This window comes from Pollicipes pollicipes, unplaced genomic scaffold, assembly GCF_011947565.3.
Source record: "Pollicipes pollicipes isolate AB1234 unplaced genomic scaffold, Ppol_2.1 Scaffold_4881;HRSCAF=5763_pilon_pilon_pilon, whole genome shotgun sequence".
Lineage (NCBI taxonomy): Eukaryota > Metazoa > Arthropoda > Thecostraca > Pollicipedomorpha > Pollicipedidae > Pollicipes > Pollicipes pollicipes.
In genome coordinates this window covers 744656-769473 of record NW_023596576.1, presented here as the reverse complement: position 1 = coordinate 769473, position 24818 = coordinate 744656, and the positions used below count along the sequence as shown (strand labels likewise).

Genomic DNA, 24818 nt, shown 5'->3' with positions numbered 1-24818 from the left:
CGTTCGCTGTGGTATGGCGACAGGACAGCACAGAGCGTCTCTGTGCTCACCCTGACATCCGCTGTGGTGTGGCGACAGGGCAGCACAGAGCGTCTCTGTGCTCCCCTGACATCCGCTGTGGTATGGTGGCAGGACAGCACAGAGCGTCTCTGTGCTCCCCTGACATCCGCTGTGGCATGGCAACAGCACAGAGGATCTCTGTGCTCCCCCTGACGTCCGCTGTGGTGTGGCGACAGAGCGGGGCCGGGGTGCACTACTCGGAGCAGAGCGCCGATGAGGTGGCCTCGCGGCGTCGGCGGGCGGGCCGAACGCGAGGGTCGCCGCACGCGGCGGCGACGTGCCCGCGAGCTGTCGGCTTCTGGCGGCGCTGACCATCCAGACGGCCTCAGCTCCGACGACGAGACGGCCGCCACCGACGGCGACCAGTTCCAGAAGGACAGGGGTGAGCCTAACATGCCCTGTCTGCGGCCGTGGCCGTCGCTGTTGTCTCTGTCTCTGTCTCCGTCTGATTGTCGACTAAATCACCCCAGTGGCGACGAACTCCGCGACACAGTATGCTGTTTCGGGTGGATGGCGTGGTCAAGCAAGCACGTTAATGCATGCTGGTCTTGCACTGGGAAGAGGATAATGCCCCACTCACTGGGCACCAGTAGGAACTGCCTTGGTGCCGGTGTGAAGCGAGTTGAAATTAGCCCCATTTTTGTGCTGTTCCTATGAGTTTTGCATCCAGTTGAATGCGAGTTTGGCCCCTAAGTTTTAAAGGCCCCTTCCCGGGGCCTTAAAATTCAGGAGTCGAATTATCCTGCAAATTGCCTCACAACGGTTTCTTGTTGTGCTGATCTATGCATGCACAATTTAGAGTTGCGACGAGAGAGAGAAACATATGCTCTGAGTCAGCGAACAAAAATCGTAGTTGCCTTGCTTTGAGAACGCAATTATTGCGTTTTGCCGTATCTCCAAATGGTGTGCACGGATCCTGATCCTTTAGCCTGGTTGGAAAAAAATGTTAACATTAGGTTCTACATTACGTTTCTTTGAAGCGTGATACAGTACAAAAGACTCACTTTCGTCAAAATATGCAGTAGGTCTCTTTTGAACTACCTGCTGAAGAAAATGCATCAACTGTCCACATTCTCTAGAAGTATCATTGGCAGCACATTGTTCTTGAAGTTTTGAAGCTTAAATTTGCTGAGCTCCAGACCCCTGTCAAGCAGCCAGTGTTCGGGGACTAGCGCGGACAACGCAGCGATGAGCTCATGGGGAGGTGGAGGAAAGGCCGAGGGTCGGCCGTCAGCCCTGCCGGCGCCGTGTGACCTCGCACTGACCCCAGCCTGGGCCCCGCCAGACGGCCGTGCTGCATGACGCCGCCGCCGTCATGGCCGACGTGGAGGAGGACTTCAGCACGCTGGCAGGCGTGTGCCGGCACTTTGTCGAGTGGCGTCGCATTGACGCGCAGGCGTACCGCGACGCCTACGTCAGCCTGTCGCTGCCGCGCGCCCTGGCGCCGCTCGTGCGCCTGCAGATGCTTGCCTGGAACCCGCTGGCCGAGGGGGTACGCGTCCGCGCCGCCCGCGGGGGCGGCCGCCGTGCGGCGCTCACGGGTCCGCCACCTGCTGAATGCTCGGACCCGGCTGGTCCGGTGATGCTTTTCGCGGAGTTAGCCCCATGTAATGGTGCTGTTACCCGGAGATAACGTTCCTGGCTGTACTACTCGGTAGGGCACCTGATAATTATGTGCATTTGCATTTTTGTTTGTGGCGCGTTCGAGAACATCCATAAGTCTCGTAAGTCCCAGTTGTCCACATGACAGTTCAAGGCTACGGATGGTTGATAATATTGGGTAGGCAAAGCTTAGGTCATAGTGGCTACGCTGGTAACCGAGCGAACGCGCGGCGGGTGACCCGTACGGCCGTCCACGCTCAGCAGGAGTGTCCGGAGCTGGGGTCATGCCTGGATCGACGGGCTGGCGATGACTCTATGCTGGTGGTGACATCGGCAGGAATGTCCGGAGGCTGGAGAGTCACGCCTGGTTTGCCGAGCTGGTGGTGTTCGGCGCCGACCGTGCAGCTGACTCCGAGGAGGCGCTGCGCGACGACCCCGACTGTCTGCTGGTGTCGCGCGTGCTCGAGCGCGTCGTTCTGCCCAAGATGACCGGTACGTGACCGGCCGCGCCGAACGGCCCTCGCCTGGCTGAGCTGGTTTGGACAGTCGCCGGCGGTGGGTTCGGCCGAGGGCCGGTAGCCGTGAGGACGGGGGCCAGCTGGCAGGGCAAGAACGGATGAAGTGTTTGCACCATCGCGTGTGATCTTTCGATACGTGAGCCAAGCTGCGTTGTACCCTGAACCAGCCAGCTTTGGGTTCATAGTTTGAAGTCTGAGCCTGAGCGTTCTTTCGCCAAGTTGAGTAGGAAAAAAGTCGAGTTGACCATTAGCGCTCTTTGCAAAAAAAAGAAGTTTTGATGACACGCCGGGTTATGCTGGCGCGATCGGTGGTAGCAGCATGTCCGACAATTATTGTGTAGGTAGCGCATTTATAACCCATTTCAGTTCAGCATATGCAGACCACGCGTGCGAAGCGCCGTCTCTAACGTGGTTGTCTGCGCCGCAGCGCTGGTGGACCAGGTGTGGGACCCGATGTCGAACGCCCAGACGCTGCGGCTGGTGCAGCCCTGGTGCGCCAGCTAGTGCGGGACTATCCGACTGTGAGCGGCACCAGCGGCCAGCTGCGCCGACTCCTGCAGGCCGTCGTCACCGCCTTCAAGGCCAGCATCAAGGACGACGTCTTCGTGCCGCGCTTCCCCAAACAGTCAGTGCGGCTGGCTGCGTGCCCGCCTCCCCAAGCAGTCGGTACCGCGGGCTGGGTCGAGACCCACGTTATCTCCGTTGATCACCAGTCAGTTTCAGACATATGCGCGGATTCTGGGAATGAATCCTGAATGCCATGAATCTTCGGACCAAGCTGTACTGGGATCGTGGACCCTGGGAGATCATTCACAAAACTTCGACGTGGTCCCCATCGCAGATCACAGGAGAGAAAAACCTTGGGGCGCTGGTCCATGGACAAAGTATGGATACCCATTGGACGTGTCAGGTTCACGTGCCACGCGTCGCACTACTTCGAATGCGGGGCTTGGGACCACGGCCGCAGTACAGGATAGCGCCTCGATTGCACCGAACTGTAGAGCTGCTCTCGCCAACCGTAGCTTCAGCTTTCAAGTCGAACTTTCGGGCTAGCATGGAAAGCATTCCATTGGTTGTGTGCTATTTTCGAAGTTATGGAGCACCTGTGGTTGGCCGTATGCCAGTTGTCGTGGATCGCGTCCGTCCGCCCGGCTGCGTTGGTGACCGCGGTGCTGCAGCAGCAGTGGACTTGGCTGAGCTGTGCCCACTGCTGCTGCTGCTGCTGCTGCTGCTGGGGCGCCGCCGGCCCCGTGTGCCCCGCTGCGCGCCTGCAACGCGCCGTCTTCCGCCGCCGGCAGGGTGCTAGAGAGCCGCTCCACGCCGGCCGCCGCCTCTTCTACCGCCAGTTCACCAGCTGCGTCAAGCTGCTGGGCAACATGCTGAGCTGGACGGAGCTGCTGGCGACGCGTGCCTGCAGCAACTGGCGCTGGGCGATCTGCTCAATGACAGCATGCTGCTGCCGCTGACAGCTGGTGCCCGACCCGGTCGAGGCCGTCAACAAGTGCAAACTGGTGAGGCGCGCGTCCGGCGTCCACGCCTCACACCTCGCCGGCGGCGGCTGACATACGAGCGGGGCAGAGGCACCGTCTGTCGAGCCGCTGTGGATGCGCGGGGTGTGGTGCCGCCGTTCATGTGCTGGCCAGGTCTGCCGGCCGCTACTCAGTCGCGCGGCATGGCCGCTTGAGTGTGAGCAGTACGTGGGAGTGTCCGCTTATCGGCCCGACCTGTGTGTGGTGGATGAGCCCGTTCACGTTCATATCGGCGCGCCCGTGCCGGGGTCGTCAGGCGCCTCCGGTCGGTTTCTGCGGAGCTGACGGGCAGCCGGGCTGGCACATGGCTGACGGTGCCCTCTGACCGGCAGGTGGCCAGCGCGCTGCCCCGCGCCTGGTTCCAGGGCGACGCCTCCCTGCCGCAGCTCAACATGTTCGTCAGCTACCTGACCATGCTGGCCGTCCAGCTGAACAAGACGGCCAGCAAAACGTGAGTGGGGAGACGTATGGTTTGAGGACATTGCTTTGAATTCCGTGCAAAAACATCGTTTTGCCCTGCCCACGAATGCCTTCCTGTGGATTCCATCTCAACGAGCAAAAAAGAAACTCCCTTGATCAAAACAGTCACCAGGCCATGTTCTTCTCGTTCGCCGAGTTCGTTTGTGAGCTGTTACCGTTGCGTTTACCTGTGTAGGCTCAAACCATGTGTGAGGAAGCCACCCGCAGCCTTCCTCGTCGTGGTACGTGCTAGTTCGTGCCCCGTCCACCCGGCGCCAGCCTACGGAGGCGGCGGGTGGCCCTGCTGTCGTACAGCGACGGCACGGCGACCTTACTGCGTGCTCTGACGGCGTCCTCGCCCCGCCCCGCCGCAGCACGCCGCTTGAAGGCCATCGTCGCCATACTGAAGAAGGTGGGCGCCACCGAGGCCCACAGCAAGGTGTCGGCCATGCTGGAGTGAGGGAGCGTCTGCGGTGTGCCGGCTTGGCGCCCCCCCCCCCCCCGTGTCACCGCCGGGGGAGGGTGCGTACCGCTGTCCGGTGACCGTGTGGTGCTGACCCCGCTGGAGGGCGTAGCGCCGGCTGCTGGCCGACAGTCAGCTGAATACATGTGGCGGCTAGGGGAGTGCTCCGCCATCAATCGTGACAAACAAACTGGTCGAATACATGTATATTGCCTGCCTTTGCCGATCTGTGTGACAGGGGCGGACGGAGACGTCTCGCAATGGCGGGTGAATGGACCAGTGTGCGATGACATACGAGATCACGGACAACGGGGAAACAGCTCCCTGAATTCATCAACATGGAGCAGAATCCGGTGCTATTTCTGGACGGCTGAAGCCAATATGGCTCGAACACCATGGGGCTCGCCTGCCGCCTCGAGCGGCACGAGGTGTGCACAACTTGCTCCAATATTACATTCCTAGAGTGAGTCAATACAAAATCACCGGGTTCAAAAGGCAGCGATTCGATTCCAATAAGTCACAGACAGATGAAATACCGCCACTTATAGTTGTGTCGTCGGCAGTACAGTTTACGTGCCGAAACACTCATACCTTGCGGTATTCGCTTCCTACTGAGCCTCGTGTCAAGGCCGAGGCTTGTGAGCCGGCAGCGTAAGCGGCCATCTGACGTACAAAAGTACATCGACAAGTTTGTAGACAAATGAGTATTTTAATATATATATATATATATATATATATATATATATATATATATATACGCTTGCATGTGTATGTAATCTCTGACGGTTTGACATCACAGTGACTTTTACGCCGCAAATAAGTTAACTGCTGGAAGCAAGAAAGTCCCAGGCTTTCACTTCCACACTTTCGGATCTTACGCTGCTAATGACATTTTCAATGTCGTCCAATGAAAACCTGAGTATTTCTCCGAGACCACTCGTGAGGCGACCCATCCGCGAGATTCGGAGATCACAGGATAGGCTAGGGCGTGGGGAGAGTCTCTCCCTGCGTGAAGCCGGATTCCCGGGAGCCGCGCAAGACAATCGGTTAGGACAGTCTCCCCACAGCCTCTATGCTGCCTCATGGCATACGCAAGCATACTATGCGATCTAGTGAATATGGTATGAGACAGGAGGTTGACATACAACCGTGATGCAAACGAACAATGCAATTTTCCGACGAGTGCAGAAAAGAAGCTGCGCCAGTTGTCATACCCACAGCACAGCTATGGTCATTCGGCGTGTTTCAGCACCACCACTGCACATCAAAACTGAATGTCGCAGGTGAATCGTTTACAAAGAATGCCTGGCGATCTGGTGAGTCCTACCAGCACCATCCAATTCACATAGCCGTGCCAACGTTTCATTGTGCAACACTCCATTTTGTACAGGTACATATCATGAACCGATGAGTCGGGAGTCCGTATCCTTTGTGAGCACTGCGCTAGAAAGGAGCACTGAGCACAAAATACGGCCAATATCCTACAAAAATAGCTGCGTACCCAGTCTAAAACACCGGTTTCCTATTTACTTAGTGCCTAAGCGCGTACACGCTTCCTGCCAGGAGTCGTATAGCACGACATGGTCAGAGTGGAAGCGACAGCAGTGTAGTCCAGACTTTGGACCGAGCTGCCGGCGCCAGCGGGCCGCAGCCTCACACGGGCAGCACGCGCACGGCCGCCGCGTCCAGCGCCGCCGGCTGGACGGACGGCGCCAGCGCCCGGGCCAGCATCAGCGGCAGCGCCAGCTCCAGCGCCAGGTAGAGCGCGGTCGGCAGCGGCGGCGTGCTGCCCAGTGGCCAGAGCCAGAGGCCACGCCGCTCGGCGTCTCGCACGTGGTGCGAGAGCGCGGCGGTCAGCAGCAGCGCGGCCGCCGTTCGCCAGCTGGTGCGCGCGCCGGCCGCCAGGGGCGCTGCCAGCATCAGCCAGGGCGTGGTAGCGTGCAGGGGCGGTCGCGTCGGCAGGTTCACCACGTCCTGGCGGCGGGCGGCATGCGGCCGCGTCACTGACAGGCCAGGGGCGGCCGCATGCACGGCATACAATCGCCAATGCCGATGACGTCGACGTGCCACGGCCAAATCGTCATTTCCTGGCTCTTTTACAAGCGAGCACAATCGACTGGTTTTGGCGAATAGCTTTGGACGCTTACACTTGCAAGTAATTAGACTGTAAAGACCTGATGCCCTCTGGCTAGCATGGAAATTCCAGTTCAATGAATGATTTTACTTCGACAGATTAGCTAAGTATGCCTTAATGGTTTTAACATGATGTGCAGCACATTGTCGCCAACGCATTGAGGCAGCCTGGCCCTCGTGATCAGCTGCCAATGGGCTGAGAGTTGACCCAGAAGCATTATTTCTGTGACACAAATATACATGCCTGCGGAACTGCATGACCACACCTGATAACAGCACATTGGGAGCTGACAGATGCGCACGCGAGCATGAGCGTCCAGTAAACCCACAAGCGATACCTGCCGCTCAGCAGACAGCTGGGCGAACTGATTCGCCGAGGCAGCACGGAACTCAAGCTCCTTGCGCGGCGCATCGGCCACTGCCAGAGGACGCAGAACTCACGTGGATGTCCAGGCTGCCCGCCATCAGCACATGGTCCAAGTCGATGCCGGCGCCGACGATACCGGCGGCCGCAGCCAGGCGCCAGCTGACTGCGGGCCAGCTGACGGCCGCCCAGGAGAGCAGCGCCACGACGCCGTGCGTGGCCGAGTCAAGAACGGCTCGCGGCCAGCACGGGCCGGCGGCGGCCGTCAACCGCAGCGCCAGGTCACCGAGCGCGCAGGTCATCAGCGTCAGCATCAGTGGCACCAGCGGCGTGTCCCAGCACAGTGACATCATGGCCAGGGGGACCCACACCAGCTGCAAGCCAGCACACTCTGACACACGCTGGCGATCTGGACGAGCTGCTGTGCTGTTGAGACTGCTGCAGCCGTCATCTGTAACCAGAGCAGGAAATTCACCTTCATTTTATGGTTGTCTCATGTACAAAGCTTCTACCTGAGAGTGCCAGCTTGATTGTCACCATCTGGGTATCATAGGTGTAGGAACATTTCAAAAAGTGGGGGAGGGGGGGGGGGCAAGCTCAGGGTGTACTTCAGGAACTTTTTCTGGAAAGCGAGCCTGATGACCAGGGGGGGGGGGGGTAGGGATGGAGGTTGTTACCACTCTTTATTCGGCAAACATCGATCTTTATCATGCTGCCTGCAACACAAGCTAGATAAGCTGCATGCTGGTGACAGCAGGAGGAAGAGGCTGGCCCTGATTGAGGACATGTGTACAAGCTGACTGCTAAGCCATGAACATCAGCCAGCATGAAACCAGCTTTAAAAATCACTGCTAGGGTCCAACTCAACTCTCTAAGAATGGCCAGCTTCCACTCTGCTGAGAACACTTTTCCAAAACTGCAGCACTTTTAACACCCTCCTTAATGTAACCACATATATGCATATGTATATATGTATATGTATATGTTCTTAATCATAAACATTACACTAAACCAGGGGCTGGCTATTTCATTTACCATATTATGAAAACCTCTTATGGCTAGCCACCCATGAGTGGCATGGATGGCTAGCATTTGGCAGTCTGGAGTATATCTACACCCATTTTTCCTAGAGTTTTTGTATTCCAATTTTCGCTTCTGATTGTCATGGCTGACCACTTGCCATCTTACATAGGTAACATTTCAATAAAATTGACATGATCATGCTTGATTTGTCTCATACCTGTTTCTTTATTTTTACAGAAAGGCAATTAGAAGACAAGACAAATGATGGCATCAGTCAGGTCTATAATTGCTATTTTACCTCCCATTATACACATATATTGTCTGGTGGCATGCTGTCAGTCCCATCCAAGAGCTTCTACAAACTGGAGTCCTAGCCTCTACAAATCCATTCATTGCACCAAACACCTGCACAACCCTGGTGCATTGAATCTGACACTTGTGTATGCAGAATTCAAGCTAGGAAAATTTCTGCATGTCTTAAAATTTTCTGCATGCAAAATTTGAAGCACTTTTGCATTAAATCACCTTAGCAACATCTAAATGCCCTAAAAATTGTCTCTCCACACACTGAAAACTGGGGGTGTCTGTGCAGTGACACTGGGGGTGACTGTGCCTTGATCTCTGAATGCTCAGATTTATGGTGTGCATGCATACACATGTGTGACACCTGGTGTTTGGAAAAGTTCTGTCAAAATGAGACAAGTTTAGATCACATACACAAAGCAGAATAGCAGGCACACAGGTACTCAGTATCAGAAACTTGGTTTTGGCTCCTGGCAAAGAGAATAAAAATATTAAAACCACAGCTTATAATGAGAACAAAATAATCCAAGTAAAGTGGCACAGCATTCACAGCTGGCACTAAAGGATGTTTTTTGGCAGCAAATGACAGTTAAGTTTACCATGTTTACTTAGTGAGTAAACATCATGCTCTAGCAGGTCCCAGTGATTGCAAATAAATTACAAAAAACATTACAAATTGACTGCTTGCATTTCTTTAATTTTCTAGCTTCCTTAGTGCTTCCTTCCTGAGCCTGATGGAAGCAGATGCTTAAAATGTTGTGCACCTGTTGCACCATTTTCTGGGGCACATAATGCTCAGTTTATGATCCAAATGCCACGCAAGTGACAATATAAATAGGAGCATCTGGGGCATGGTAGTTAATGAATCTACATTCTAGCCAAGGTACAATCTTTCCCACCCAGAGGAAAGATTCTGGGGCAATGCAATACCCCCCTGGGCTTTTACTCACCTAGATGTACTTAATTTCGGAACAAGTGTGTAGTTCCCTATTTAGCTGGATAGCATGCTAGCCCCTCCACAACTTTGAGAACAAACTTGGTCAAAATCAGGCAGAACAGGGTTTGCACCGTTTCTTTGGGACAAAATATTTCTCTGCTCATCCGCTCCACAAAGTTATGTACAAAGCTGCACCACCTGGAACGTCCGGCTGCTACGTGATCGGGGCTCGTACGCCAACGCAGCAGGGGCGTAGGAATTATTTCCTCCTCACAGAGCAATACAGCCGCATAAAGTTAGCATCACTACATCTACTCACCGGCGTTGAGTCTGCTACAATACTTTTCTCAGTGTATGACATCGAGCTAAATTCATATATTGCATTTATATACACCACCACTCATCCCGCGCCACCACCGCTCATCGCGCGGCTCCTCCAAAACAATCCCAGTACGCCACATAAATGGCGCGCACTCAATAACAGTCTTCAACAACAGGGCCGCTGTAGGTTATTTATCGGCTTTGATGTTACTTTTTAGAACCTTATTGATTTGTAAAAGATATTGGTTTGCAAAAAAACGGCTCAGATAAACGGTAGATCTCAAAAGACGTAAATATTTAAATAAATATACTAGTAAAAGTTATGCTCAACGGAGGACAAGAAACCCTACTTTAGCTTTATGCTCAGATCATGATTGTGTGGCGAAGCCCTGTAGATAGAAAGAAAAAAATTCATGCTTTTGTTTAGTGACCCTTTTATGCATTTTCATCACGTATTCAGCTCGGATTTCTTGGTCGAGAATATGCCTTCTCTCCAATGTTAAATCCTCCCCAAGGGTCGGAGGCTCGCGGAACCATGGTTTTCCGCGTGCCCGAGCGAGTGTTTGGGATGGTGCTTGACGTCACCATTAAACGTTCTATACAATACCGATTTTTGATAGCTTCAAATGCAATGTCAATAAAAGTGTTGGTTGAAACGAATACAGAATAATTTACTTACCGATATACGATTCACTCACCTTATATTCAGAGGTGTACGTGGTGTGGCACCACATACTTGCGTATCAATTTTTCTTGTGTTTTAATGATTTCTACGTGCAACCCAGAAACGTTGAATCGTGCCGTGTACGAGATATTCTCTGCACTTCTCCCTGGTCCGTCAAGCGACTCTGTTATTGGTTTGGGTGCGGGCCTGGGCCCGATGTATGAGGGTGTCGGTGTCGTTATTGGACGGTAGGTGGGTTAAACATGTGTTAGTGAGCAGCAGCGGGCCTGGACACTGAATGCATTGCAAGAAAAGGTTATGTGTGATATGGTAGAGAGATTCGGCTGTAACCCGCAAGCAGTATACGTCATTCAGTCGTGAGGGTGGCGCATAGTGCTGTTGAAATTGCAGGAACAGCTTGCCTCCATCGCTCACACAGAACAATTTTTACATTCTTTCTAGTATATATTTGTGGAGAACAAAATGTCGTGGGGCTAAAAACAACAAGAAACACCCAAGTTTCAGACACTGCAGGTACTCATTAGCCTCTGACAAACCAGCACAGTTTATGGAAAAAAAATACTTAAACAGGAGTTGGGCGAAGCGATGCATACCAACTGCATCAACTTCTCTCCAGAGCCTATCAAGACCCGAAAGCCTAACGCACTCGCGCTCCAAGGACCAAAATGTTACTTACCCCAAAAGCGATCCTCTGTTTTCGACTTTCATCCTTGCAGGGCTTGAAATAAAAGCTAACAAAAAAAAAACTACTACTACCATATGAAGTAACGGGATCTACTGTGTTCTAAAGGATCAGAGAACATTGTCAGTTTTTGTTTTGTTTTATGTAGTGACTGCTTGTCTCGAGACCGTGGGACCTGAATGCCAGTCCCAGGGCCATGGTTCCCTAGCTACTGGTCCGGCGGACCGTCATCCAGGAATGTAAGCAGGGGGCTAGAATCGCTCTTGAACTAGGGTGGAAGTGAAAAATTCCACCACAAAAGGCCGTGCGGGAGTGAAAAAGCAATTCACCAAAGATGGAACTTATGAGCTCGTGACTGATGCTTCAGCAAGCAAAGACATCTAATTCAAGTTGGCATGGACGTAATATCAGAAACCTGACGAAACTGTTCTGCTTTTTAACATCTTGGGCCATTCAAGCGAAACGGAATACAATACAGCATAGTAATTTCATGACTGTGTAATGGGCATACAAAATTATTTACACCAATAATTTGATGCTGCACTTAAGACTGATACTTCTCTGGCAAAATTGTGTAATCAGCTGATTTGGCTTAAGATCTGTTAACATGAGTGCTTAAATGGTGATATTCATCTTGTAAAGGTAATTTAGAAGACATTTCTTCAATTTTTCTCTCCTGCATTTCGGGAGTGATACAATTTAGTGGCCAAGTTTCTTTGGGAAAAATATGTGGAGTAAAATTCTCTACCAGGCCTTGCTGGTGTTTGCAGCAGACTCTGCTTTCGTGGTGTGGTGGTGAGACCAAAAAAATAGGGGATGCGTGGAAAACCTTGTATTTGGCACACAGCTGCCGATTGTGATGCATTTTGTAAACAACCTAGACTTAAGGCGTGCAAGCGGCTGGAGTCGCTGGGGTTCTTGGGCTTAGAGGTACCTGGCGCACTTGCTCTGTGCATACATAAACATGATTCAAATGTAGGTGAAGCAGGACATAGCCATAGGTGTCCAGGTTCTGTAGAGCCTCGTTTATGCTTGGTGGTTTTAAGTGAGCTCGGTTTTGGATGACATCTGAAAACCTCAGAAAGGGAAATAGGGGTGTGGCATGTGCGATTAGACAATGTCAGGCAGGAGTGAAAAAATGAACATAAAATATGGGGAAAAGGAGTGAAAAATTCCTCCTTATAGGGTGTTACTTTATACCCAAAGTCGGCAATTCTAGGACGCTGAATGTAAGTGCACGGAGAGAATGACGGCTACCGTCCGTCCGTTCTACCGTCTACCGTCCTGGCCCGGCGTGTTAGCATGAAGACACTAGGCACACCATTTCGGCCAGTGTACTATCCGGCCATCGTCAGGTGTTCTGGGGTCCTTCCCACCCACGACTCGGAACTTCGTCCGCGATGCTAATACCTGGTATCAATCCTGTCATAAGCCTATCATGTAAAACTAAGCACAGTTTTGCAAAAGCAAGTGGAAATCGTACAGGACCGTGTCCTCAGCCAAACGACCTTGAGCATCCCCGAAACGGTTTTTGTTCGAGCACGAGTCAGTCTTTTCCGCCAATTAGCAAAATATCAGGATCACGTCATAATTATTAATGTTGCCGACGGTTCAGGGCCGTGGTCTCCCGACTGTCGGTTCCAAAAGGTCGTGGTCTCCTTACCGCCGGTCCCAGGGCCGTGGTCCCTCGGCTGTCGGTTCCAAAAGGTCGTGGTCTCCTTACCGCCGTTCCCAGGGCCGTGGTCCCCCTGTCGCCGGTCCCAGGACCGTGGTCTCTTCACCGCCGGTTCCAGGCCCGTGGTCCCCTCACCGCCGGTCCCAGGGCCGTGGTCCCCTCACCGCCAGTTCCAGGGCCGTGGTCCCCTCACCGCCAGTCCCAGGGCCGTGGTCCCCTCACCGCCGGTCCCAGGGCTGCGGTCCCCTCACCTCCGGTCCCAGGGCCGCGGTCCCCTCACCGCCGGTCCCAGGGCCGTGATCCCCTCACCTCCGGTCCCAGGACCGTTGACCCCTCACCTCCGGTTCCAGGGCCGTGGTCCCCTCACCTCCGGTCCCAGGGCCGTGGTCCCCTCACTGCCGGTCCCAGGGCCGTGGTCCTCTCACCGCCAGTTCCGAGGCCGTGGTCCCCTCACCGCCGGTCCCAGGGCCGTGGTCCCCTTACCGCCGGTCCCAGGGCCGTGGTCCCCTCACCGCCGGTCCCAGGGCCGTGGTCCCCTCACCGCCGGTCCCAGGGCTGTGGTCCCCTCACCGCCAGTTCCGGGACCGAGCTCTCCGACTCCCGGCGCCTGACCTCCTCGGCGCGCGCGGCGACGCCACTGACTCACCGGGCGAGGGGGCCGGCCGAGGCCGACGGCGGCGCCGGCTCCAGTCGTGGTCCGCACGCGAGCGACGCGGGAGACGCGCCGCAGCGCCGACCGGGCGCCAGTGGCCGGCCCGCCCACACTGCAGATCACATGGTGGTCAGACGGGCCGACAGCATGGAGGCCCCGGCGGGCGTCACCATGAGCACGGAGAACGCGTGGGACCTGGACATCCAGGCAGCTCAGCAGTCAGGTGAGGTCGTCTGTTGTGGCTGATCGCGCCGCCCGGAGCTGCCTGCCGACCTTCGTCTGAGCAGACCGATAGACGTGGAGGAATGCTTGCCAAGACCACAGCGCTGTGTAACGTAAATGCGACTTTCCGATGACCATGTCGCTGTTTCTTTATACATTGCAGGGACGGGTCATAGTGATCTTCAGCGGCAAAAAATGGGGAGGGGATATCATGGCCGGTATCTTCCGTAAACAAAGGCTCTTGAAGCTAATGAAGCGTTCCAGTGTTTTTCTTTGACGATTTTTCCTGGTTGTTGCTACACGGTGATGCAAAACTTGACTATCCATACACGTATTTATTGGAAACATCAGCGATGGTAAAGTGAGTATTTTTTATATAAACGTCCATCTGTTAACTCTCTCAGGTACAGGTGAAGTTGGTATGGAGACTAAAACTGAAACGCAATCACGTATCAGACTTACCATCCTAGCATATTGTCATCTATTATATGTTCCATGACAACATACAACACGCCCGTATTCCTGCTTCCTGCATTACTGGGGACTGCAATTAGTCAGAACATGGGCCTCCTCTTAGTTCCGGCAGGGGCATGTTCCCAGCCTGGAACGGGGTCTCCTCTTGATTTGAAGAGGGTTTTTGTGATGAACCCTGTCTTGCGACATGCGACATCGTGACGATGTCCGTCATAATGGGGCCTTCCGCCCCACCACGGCCCCCAACCATCTGATACACACACACGCATATATATATATATATATATATATATATATATATATATATATATATGTGTGTGTGTGTGTGTGTGTGTGTGTGTGTATATTGCCCATAGCAGGGAAAGGTCTTTCTTTCGGTCATGGCAGGTATTTTTGACGCACCTTTACCTCCTTTACACATAATTCCCGTATTATGGGTATCTCTTCTCGTTCAGCAGTGGATCCCCCTTTGACAATCACTGGTTTCCTTAAAGTAGGAGCAATGTCATCTTATCACACAGCGGCTTTAAACCATTGAACTTGCAAGCCGTTGGCTGTCTCCTCGTAGCCTCCTCTTCTCGGTTACGGCTCCTGCCCCCGCCAGATATTGGCTCTTAACCCCCTCGGGTCCTTACATTATTGAAGTGGCCCTCATTCACGGCAGTGTCTCCCGCAGCGTCACCACTCCCAGCCATGCCAGACCCCTTCCCCGACTGGTGCCCCTTCTCGATCGCAATGACACCATGCTGCTGGTCATGACCGTCCCTCCTGACCCCATAGCGCTGCCGGCCATGCCCGTTTGACCTATCGCGGCTGTCGAGGCACCGTCTTAAATGTTGTGGCGGTCAAAAAGAAATGTTCCGATCACCTTGCCCGCTGATAAGGTGGTCTGCTGCCTGCACCTTCGACCCGGCGGGCCCCTCCTGATGTGTGGCTTGCAATGACACCGAAGCTTCCGAAAATGCGCAGTACCAATATGTGTGCGTGCAGCTCCACGACGTCGCTTCGGTGTGGTCATTACAGGTCGCTGTTAGTCCAAAAAAGACTTTTGAAAGAGTGCCATTCTTGAGCACGATAACGACGATTACTCAACACAATGGCAACGCCGAAAAAGAACGTGGGAGATGTAGCACCGTTATGGTCCGTAAGGCACACAAGTGATTCTACAATTCGATGCTTAGCGAGCCAAAATACAAAGCATCCCTGCGACAGTAAATAATCCAGGGTACGGCGTCTTGATGGTGCCAGTATGCCACCTGGGCGCGGAGGAAAAGGCAGGGGTAGGCAAGATCTCAGGCCTCAGAGTTGTCATGAGGTATAGCATTACCAGAGCGCATAGGAGGAGGTGACTCAGAAACAGAGTCCCCTTCGGTATGCTATCTTGACGAGCCAGGACCGATGCAGTTTCACATGCCTCACGTTATGTGGACGTCGTGTGGCCCGATTGTATGATACAATTGTGATGTCTTTTCTAAGCATTGTCGGTAATTAGCGAAACACCATTAGTGCCGTTCAATGCGGCGTTAAAATGACATTACTGAGACCAGCTTTAGCAATGCCATTGTAAAGGTCCAGCATGCTATCTTTGATCTAACAGAACATGGTCCAACTGAATGCTCTACCAGACCGTCTTATAGGTCAAATGTCCGTTTTAATGTTCAGCCCTCCCTTACCGAACATGAAAAGGGAAGCCGTTCGCTGGGCGTCACCGACACGACATGCCAGCGCTTCCCGTCTAACACGGCGGCGGCTCAGAAACGTGGTAAAGCGTCCAAATATGACAGAACGCCGATATGTCTGTCGGAATTCGTCACGAAGTAGTTCTGTACCTATTAAACAGCACCTTGACGAATGCTAAATGTTTCACCGCGTTGTAAGATGCTGTCGCTCAGTGGTCGCCTGTAGGATGAACGCTACGTCAGCCAATCTGAGGGACGGACACTCAACGTCAACCAACACAAATGCCGTCTTTGAACTCTCACATACATGTCGAGGCATGCCAAGGCAAAAACTAGCAGCAACGAACAAATCCCTTCAAGGCGTTCCGTGCTTCCCTTACCCTCATCGGGCATTCAAACATCGCCACATTTGTTTGGATCATCCGCCTGGCTGAGAGCTCTGGGTTCTGAGCACAGCGCGTTGGTCACGTCCGCGCGTGTCCGGCATTGAAGCGCCCATTCTCCGGAGTTTGGGAGTCGCATGGAGGCTGGCTCCCATCGGTGCTGGCCTGCTGAATGCGTGCAGGTAATCAGAGCTATGCCATAGCTCGAAAGTTGGGGAGGCCGCAAAGGTTTTGCGGAGTTTTTCCTTCTCGTGTCAACCCATTGGCGTAGCGGTGGAGTTCTCGAATTGGAAGGGGAGGAAGCATGAGCTGTCCCGTGCCGGTAGCGGAGGCCACACTTTTGCTGTTTTGAGGAAATCCCGCCGATGTCGCTGATATTAGACTCTGCTGTAATTTTGACTGTGTTCCTGCACGATTCAGGCTGCGCTGGGACTAAAACCACTCGGCATACCTTCAGGCTGTCATGGGCGCAAAATGACCAAGTAGTCGGCGCGCCCTAAAATTTCAATAAACAGCAACAGCATACCTGCAGCTTGGCGAATGATGGATCTTGTTCGTGAGCAGACTTTTAGCTGGCGTTTCTTACCTCAATCGGTAAACATTATTTTGCGGCCGACTCTGTGCTTTTTCACCATAGGCGATGTACGATGTTGTCTGTCAAACGAAAACCACCTTGAGATGATCTGCAGTCCCCGAAGACTGGCCACCGGATGGAATGACGTGCACCCCCGCATCGACGGCGTGATCTTGGGGTTAACGATCAGGGACTGTCACGGAATACTCATATAAACCCTTCAGACGCCTGTCATTCGTGCCATATCAAATGTCACTGCACACTACCACACCATGTCGATCACGCGCCGCTCCACTTTCGCTGCGCACGAACCACGTGCCGTCCCACCATTGCTGTGCGCGGCTCACGTGCCGTTCCGCGGTGACGCGACGCACGAGTGACGCGGCGCTGGTGGGTTTCAGCGGATGGGCCGGCGCGCCTCGGCATGGCGCGGGCCCCCGAGCAGCACCACCAGTCGGGCAGCTTCCAGAGGTCAGCTACCATGACTATCTCCCTGGAGGGGGAGCAGGTGAGACTGCGGGCTGATCGTGGGCGGCGCCCTGGCGATGGGACCGCAGTGGGCCCCGGATTCAGCCTCCATGTCTTGTCACGTCGGGTTGTACGGGGATCGCTGTCCTGTCCGTGCCTGCTACTTACGTGCTGCATTACGGAGTTAACGATGTGCCGCACATTGCGAGGAAGGCGTCTACGGGCATTGACCACATCAGAATGTGACGGGATGTAGTCATAGGCTGCTGCAGGATCCAGAATAGAAGGCTCCCCGCACCTCTACACCCAACACGAAGGGTGTTATCTGGCGTTATCCCGCGGGGAGGCGCAGCAGGTCATCACGGGCCTATATAGCGGCTGTTGTTAGTGGCGCGGGGATACGCGGTCACATAGTGACTGACTAGAGCCCGGCATATCTCAGCTGTCACACGGAAGCCGTGATTTCAGCCCATCGCTCGAATGGACAAAGCCCACCGAAACACCGAAGAAATCACGATCCTACATGGCGTTTGTTGTTAGTGCCCCAGAGATACACGATTACGTGGTGGCTGGTTGACGCCCAGCATATTTTAGTTATCATAAGGCAGCGGTAATTTCAGCCGATCGTTCAAGTGGACAGAGCCCGCCGAAACATTACTCTCGCTTGCTTACGTCGAAGGCTGCGGCGTCTTACACCGATCACGTTGACTTTCAGCCGCTTGCGTTTTCGAGCAGCAATGCCTTTACAAAGCCTTGAATTAAATATGAGCCGTAACTGTGTGAGCGAATTACGCTTTAGTGGCAACAGGATTCCAACAGCTCGTGAGAAATCGCACACACATTCGTCATACATCAACGAATACGCAGCCAGACAACGGTTAGAAACAACGCCCCGTGAGCAACCATTCAGCATCTGTGGCGACGGAGTGAGACGCACCCGCAAGATCACGGAGTGAGAGGGTGATAGGGGGACAGACTGGCCTTGTTGTCAGTTCGTCACTCAGTCAGCTGGCCGTTTCCGAAGGCCGCCAGCAGCCATCGCGCAGTGACGTCATTAATAATCGTTTGCAGCACCAGCGCCAGTCGCAAATGGGCTGAGATCCGCGTCAGTGTCAAGCTGCGTTCGCGAGGTGTTTCCCTACGGCGGGGAATAATACTCGTGATGACCCGCTCAGCACGCTGTGATGATCGAAAGACTGACGAACATTCTGATGAGGCGCCCAACTATTTCACGATTAAGGTGGTGGCTCCATCATCCTGGCGTCAGCATGGACACGTCTGCAAGGAGACTACACACATCATCCATCACACCAGCCCACCGAATTTCAAACAATGTCATGAACGTTACACAATTAAGTGGATGTGAGGAATTAATCTCAGTCCTTTCCGGCCAGATGCCGAGTCATTTTGTAGCACTCACCACCCTTGGTTCCACTGCAGCTACGGCGATCGCGTGGGCGAGATGGCAACGAAACTACCCCGGTGATGTTGGACTGCGACGATATTGGCGTGCTGATCTTATGGCGCAATGCTCGATGGGCTGTTGTCGCATTCAAGTTGTACTCCAGTGGTCGTTGAGCTATGTCCCCCGCTGCTGTATTGCGGTGATGGGCAGGCCCTTTCACAGGCTTCGTCACATTGGGGTCACTGATTGTCGAACGCTGGCAGCCGTGGGACCTCTCTGACCACGGCTGCCCCGGTCCCGCGCGCTCCGCGGCAGCATCGGTGCCAGCCTCCACCACGCGCCAACGCCATTGGAGTCAATAGATATGGGATTGGATCCCGAATTGGGGTCGGTCGGCCGGCCCTCATTTGGCGTAATTTGCGGCAGTGCCCTTTGTTGCGGCTGACTGAGGAGCGCTGCGGCCGGCGCACAAGCCCTGGGCCACGATGCGGCAACGCGGCCAGCCAGCCGGTCACGTGACATGATCCAGAACCAACTGGTCATTTCTGCATTGTATGCCATTTTCTGAGTCATTCTGGCCGTGTACGACCGGTTTCGAATTCCTATGGTTGGGTCGGGGGAGGATTCCCTCGCTGTAAAACCATACCATTCACCTTGCATGGGTGCCTCACTGAATGCCAGCACACCCTGTGACAAGGGGAGGCATTTTACAAACTGGCGGAAGCCGGATTGGAGAAAGCATGGGAAAAATCATTGCTATCAAAAGTGCAACAAAGCCGTTCCAGAAATCGTCCTCCGGATAATGCAATAGAAGACAAGCTGGATAAAGGACATAAAACATGTTGGGTGATGGTTTCGGGCTGGCATAGCATATTCCTTATATCTATGTCACCATACATCTGTAGCACATTCTATAACTATATCACCGATCCTTTCATCCCAGCTAGCTGTCGCGGAAGTACTGACGACTCAGCCTGTTTGGTCAAATAATTTGAGCATTCCGCACACTTCACACCAATACATGCGGTCGACGCAAATATGATGTGTGCCATTAACGCTATAATGCAACTAATATCAGCATCACCTAACTGAAAATCTTCACTGGCGTTTAGGTGCCGGTTCAAAGCAACGTTGGATGTTGACGTTCAATGGCCGTTTCACAGCAGCATCGGATATTAAGACTCCGATCAAAGGCGATATCAGAAACACGCACGCACACGCAATAAAAACAGCGAACGTCGCTCGTAGGGGGGCCGTGCATTACGCGTGACCAATGGTATTGGGGCGCGAGGTCATCATCCAGTGTTCAAATGAGGTATGGAGATGTCGGTGCTTCTGCCGGGTAAGCCGGTTGGTACCCAGTTGCAGGACGCCGCCGCTCCCGAGCTACTGTACCTCTTACCAGCCTCAGCTTTGGATGGCGGGACGCGCATCAGACCGTTCTGTCTGGTATTACGTTCGCGCATGACGTTTTATTACGTTTATCCTGTTTAAACGAAAGACAGTCGCTAACAATTTGGGCTCCCAGCTCTCGAGGATCTTATGAGTCAGGCTCACTGTGCAAAAACTAGTGAGGTGCTGGGCTGGCAATCAGTTTCTCTTGCAGATTAGAGATGCGGTCGAGTTTTATGCTGCCGAGAACAGCCCTGGCTCCGAAATTTTAATCGAAATTTTCATTCGAGAGTTCTCATCGAAACTGATGTTCAGGTTTTCGACCTCGTTGCAGGTTTCGAGAGCCATTTTGGATGGAAGCGAAATATGACTAAGTTTTGGAAGGCTGAGCGAACTCGGACGATTGCCAAAATGCACGGAACTTAGTTTTACTAACGGTAATTTTGAGGGCGTTCGCACTGACCATTCGTCCGGAGAGGGAAGTAAATTTTTCATTCTTACAATCGAACTGTGGGACTTGATAACTTTTTTCTCCCAAAGAAACCACTTGGGTGTCCACTTGGGCGCCTGCGAATTAAAGCGCCGGATCATCAGCAAATACGCCAAACAGCAAAGGTCCCAAGTGCGAGCCTTGAAGCACCACCGTGCCGTTCGGGAGTAGTCGCGGGAGCCGCACCACGCCCAAATGCTCAGAGACACGCCCTGTCGTGGCTATGGAGATAGGCAGCAAACCAGCGAGTATCAGCCCCGTGCAGGTACCATTTTCATTACGAATACCATGGTGAATGATAACAAAGCATTTGCGGATGCCTATTTAAGATAAAAGCGGAATTTCCACTCTCGCTTTTTGCCTTCGCTTTTTCTCCTCGCTTATCGCTGGCCGCGAGGACGCGCTTGGCGATGGTCACCAGAGCGAGTTTCGTTGTGCAATGCGAACGGAAACCGCGCTGGCTGGACGAAATGATACTTTTAAAACAGAGCTGGTGACAGAGGTACTGCTGGACGATCATCTTTGCCACTTTGGAAATTATGGGCATGATAGTTATATTGGACGGAAGTTAGATGGGTCAAATGGACCGCCGGATTTCGGTACCGGATGAATAAAGGAAGATTTCCAAGGAGCGCTAGAATCTAAGTGGTTCAGGCAGGTGTTGATTCGGTGCAGGATGACTTCACCAAGAGCAGTGAAACTGGCATGCAAGGCTCGGAAAGAGATGTCATCGGACCGACAGGCAGATGAGTCAAGCATACTGAGGAACATGCATACTGATGTATCGATGTGGACTGGTGAAATCGAAAAGCCGCAAGCGTCGATCCCTGTGAGGCGGCGGTCAACATCGGAAACCGCGTCATGGCAAATGACTTCACCTGCCACCTTTGAGCCAACGAACACAAAGCAATCGTTGAGCTGCTCACCTGACAGCTTGGGCATAACTCTCTCACCCTGCCGTTCGCCACCGAAAAGCTCTGCCTGTTCGGCCCGACTGTGTCCCGCCCGCCGCTCAGCAATCCGAGCCCGGGCACCGACACATGTGTAACGGCGGATGACAGACCGGACATATCGGCGGATGACAGACCGGACATAACGGCGGATGACAGACCGGACATGTCGGTGACGCTGGCGGTGCTCGGGTGAACCCCCCCCCCCCTCCCCCTCCAGGTCTCGCAAGGCACCGCAACAGCGGCCCATGAGCTACCTGGAAAGATCTCGTCATTTTCCTAGTGTGGCCTGAGAGTGAAAGACGTCGCCCCAATCCGTACCGTGCAGATCAAATGGCAGTCGTCCGGTTGGATCTGTTTCCGGCAGCGGTGCTGTGCCGCAGGTGTGCAGCAGGCACAGGCAACGCACACGCGAGCATATAGGGTAATGATGACTAAAATGACAGGGGTGCCTACGGCAGGCCAAGGCAACTTTACGGAATTTAACAATGCAAACATTGAGAAGAATACCAGCGGTGAAGTTTGGCGTGGGTTACAAGCTGACACGACGAGTGAGCAAATTACCCCTTTGCCCCGGCGTTCCACTGTTGCAATGTGTTGGCCGTCGGCCTGTGAAGACATACGACGTGTTGACCATAGGCCTGTGCAGACAATGTGTTGGCCATTGGCCTGTGACGACATACGATGTGTTGGCCACGGGCCTGTGCAGACAATGTGTTGGCCATCGGCCTGTGACGACATACGATGTGTTGACCATTGGCCCGTGCAGACAATGTGTTGGCCATCGGCCTGTGAAGACATACGATGTGTTGACCGTTGGCCCATGCAGACAATGTGTCGGCCATCGGCCATCATTGGCCCGTGCAGACAATGTGTTGGCCGTCGGCCTGTGAAGACATACGGTGTGTTGACCATTGGCTCGTGCAGACAATGTGTTGGCCATCGGCCTGTGAAGACATACGATGTGTTGACCATTGGCCCGTGCAGACGATGTGTTGGCCGTCGGCCCGTGAAGACATACGATGTGTTGACCATTGGCCCGTGCAGACAATGTGTTGGCCATCGGCCTGTGAAGACATACGATGTGTTGGCCACGGGCCTGTGCAGACAATGTGTTGGCCATCGGCCTGTGAAGACATATGATGTGTTGACCATGGGCCTGTGCAAACAATGTGATGGCCATCGGCCTGTGTAGACAGACAATGACATCGTCCCGAAGCAGTCTTGCTGCCGACAACTGAAAAGGGAACAAAGCCAATCAACGGGTAAAACTTGCACAGGAAACTCCTGCACGAAAAGCTTAATGTATAAAGACGGCGACCATCTTCAGCTATGTGGGCTCCAAAGCACCTTACCGATATACGCTCCAATTTATGGCAAACCAGTGCCTCGAGGAAAAACTTTTTCCAGGCGTTGAATTAGAAAAGGACGGTCAGACAATCGTCGCGTGGATGACAGAAACCCTTCTTCCAAGCGCAGTTCGGCACGATTGGCCGAACAAAGGCGTGAGTAGGGAAAGGGAGGTCGAGGAATGAGAGCCGCCTCACGCCAGGCGAAAGGCGGAGCCGTTAACATACACGATTAAAGCGCGGACTTTCGTGCATCCCATCATGCTTCGCGCACTGCCTGAGAGATATCGCTGATCATCCCTACTCGCTGATATGTCAACGACGGAGCAGCGCTTGATGGATGTCCGATCAAAGGTGCTGACGGCTGGCAACAGAGTGCAGCTCCCACCACCGGACCCGCCGTCCAGTCCCCCCACCTAAATGGCGTGTGACCGCGACAGCAAGGCGGAAGGCTGCCGGTTGCAGCGGCGCCACGCCGCTATATATACGCGCTGGCAGCGCGCGGCCGGGCCGCCCGCCCCGGGCCGACTATTGATTCGGCGCCGCCGCCGCCGCCGGCATCACCACTGTCTGCGTGTCCATCTGCCGGACCGCGGCGGCCGTCCCGCCGGCCAGGTCAGCCCCACCGCTGTGCTGGTCCGGCTGCTGGTGTGAGCCTGTGCGTGCGAGGTGCAGCGGCGGTGGGCGGGGCACCGGCGGCGGCCGCGGCGCAGGTCAGGCGGCGGTCCCGGCCTGCAGCGGCGCGCGCACGCCGCCCACCCGGCCAGCTAACAGCTGACGCGGCGTGCGGTGCCCCGGCCGGACGACGCGTGACCTGTGCAGACTGTGGACCGTGTTATCCTGGTGCGTGACCTGCAAGTGGGCTGTGAGCCGTGCCACATTGGTTTTGTATTGTCCGTGAGCGATATCATACTGGAATGCGCATGGGAGTAGGAACGGAGGTCCGTGGGTACCATGGCAGCCCCGCTGCCCGAGGATAATGAAAAGTATACCTATGGCAACGCATGGGAAAAATCGACTTTGACTTGGTCTCTAGCAACCCCACTTTTTTGCGACATTCCTTCACGCGTATGTGGTTTTTGTGGGACTTGCTGACCCATTCACACTGATGTGTTATTCTTGTGTGACCTGTGGACTTTGTCAACAGATTTTTGTCCACAGACCGTGTCACATTGATGTATAACCCGTGTGACCTGTGTTCGACCTGTCCGACCTGTGAACCGCGTCGCCCTGAGTAATGGAATCACGGTCATGGGGCCAGTAATGGGGTATGGCCTTTGGGCTGCGTTACATTTGCCAACAGCCTGCGTATCATCTGTGATCCGCAGGATCCTGCTGTGTGACCTTTGTGCCACCTGCAGACCGTGTGTCACACTGATATGTAACCTGGACCTGTGACTTTTACGTCGACCACGGACCGTTTGGCACTGGCGTTTCCTCTGCGTGCTGACCGTGCACCGTGTCAGATTCCGGTATGCGATGTCGATGACCTGTGAACCATGCACCAACTGATTGTGACCTGTGTGTGGACTGTGGGATCTGTCACACTGGCACTTGATGATTGATATTTGTGGGCAATTGATGCACGAACGGCGTATTCTGCGCCGTGTGGCTCGGCGGCCGGTCGCACCATAGACCTTCCCCATCCCCACCCACCCGCTGGCAGGCGTCTGGTGACCGGTCACACCATATCTCCCCCGCCGGCAGGCGTCTGGTGATCGGTCACACCATAGCTCCCCCGCTGGCAGGCGTCTGGTGATCGGTCACACCATAGCTCCCCCGCTGGCAGGCGTCTGGTGATCGGTCACACCATAGCTCCCCCGCTGGCAGGCGTCTGGTGATCGGTCACACCATATCTCCCCCGCCGGCAGGCGTCTGGTGACCGGTCACACCATATCTCCCCCGCTGGCAGGCGTCTGGTGACCGGTCACACCATATCTCCCCCGCTGGCAGGCGTCTGGCGACCGGTCACACCATATCTTCTCCTGCCGGCAGGCGTCTCTCAGCTGGCGGCCGGGGTCGGCCG

General features: G+C 54.2%; 1 protein-coding gene across 1 annotated transcript; it reads right to left on the bottom strand.

The window, feature by feature from the left end:
- Window positions 1–6392: 6392 nt before the first annotated feature.
- Window positions 6393–9794, bottom strand: LOC119101661 (transmembrane protein 267; the record flags this gene model as incomplete). The annotated part of the gene is made up of 3 exons (XM_037225076.1): window positions 9711–9794; window positions 7206–7579; window positions 6393–6605 (listed from the first exon to the last, which is right to left on the bottom strand). Coding segments are annotated over exons 2-3 (489 nt in total), but the record flags the coding sequence as incomplete, so codon positions are not given.
- Between the last annotated feature and the right edge of the window lie 15024 nt (window positions 9795–24818).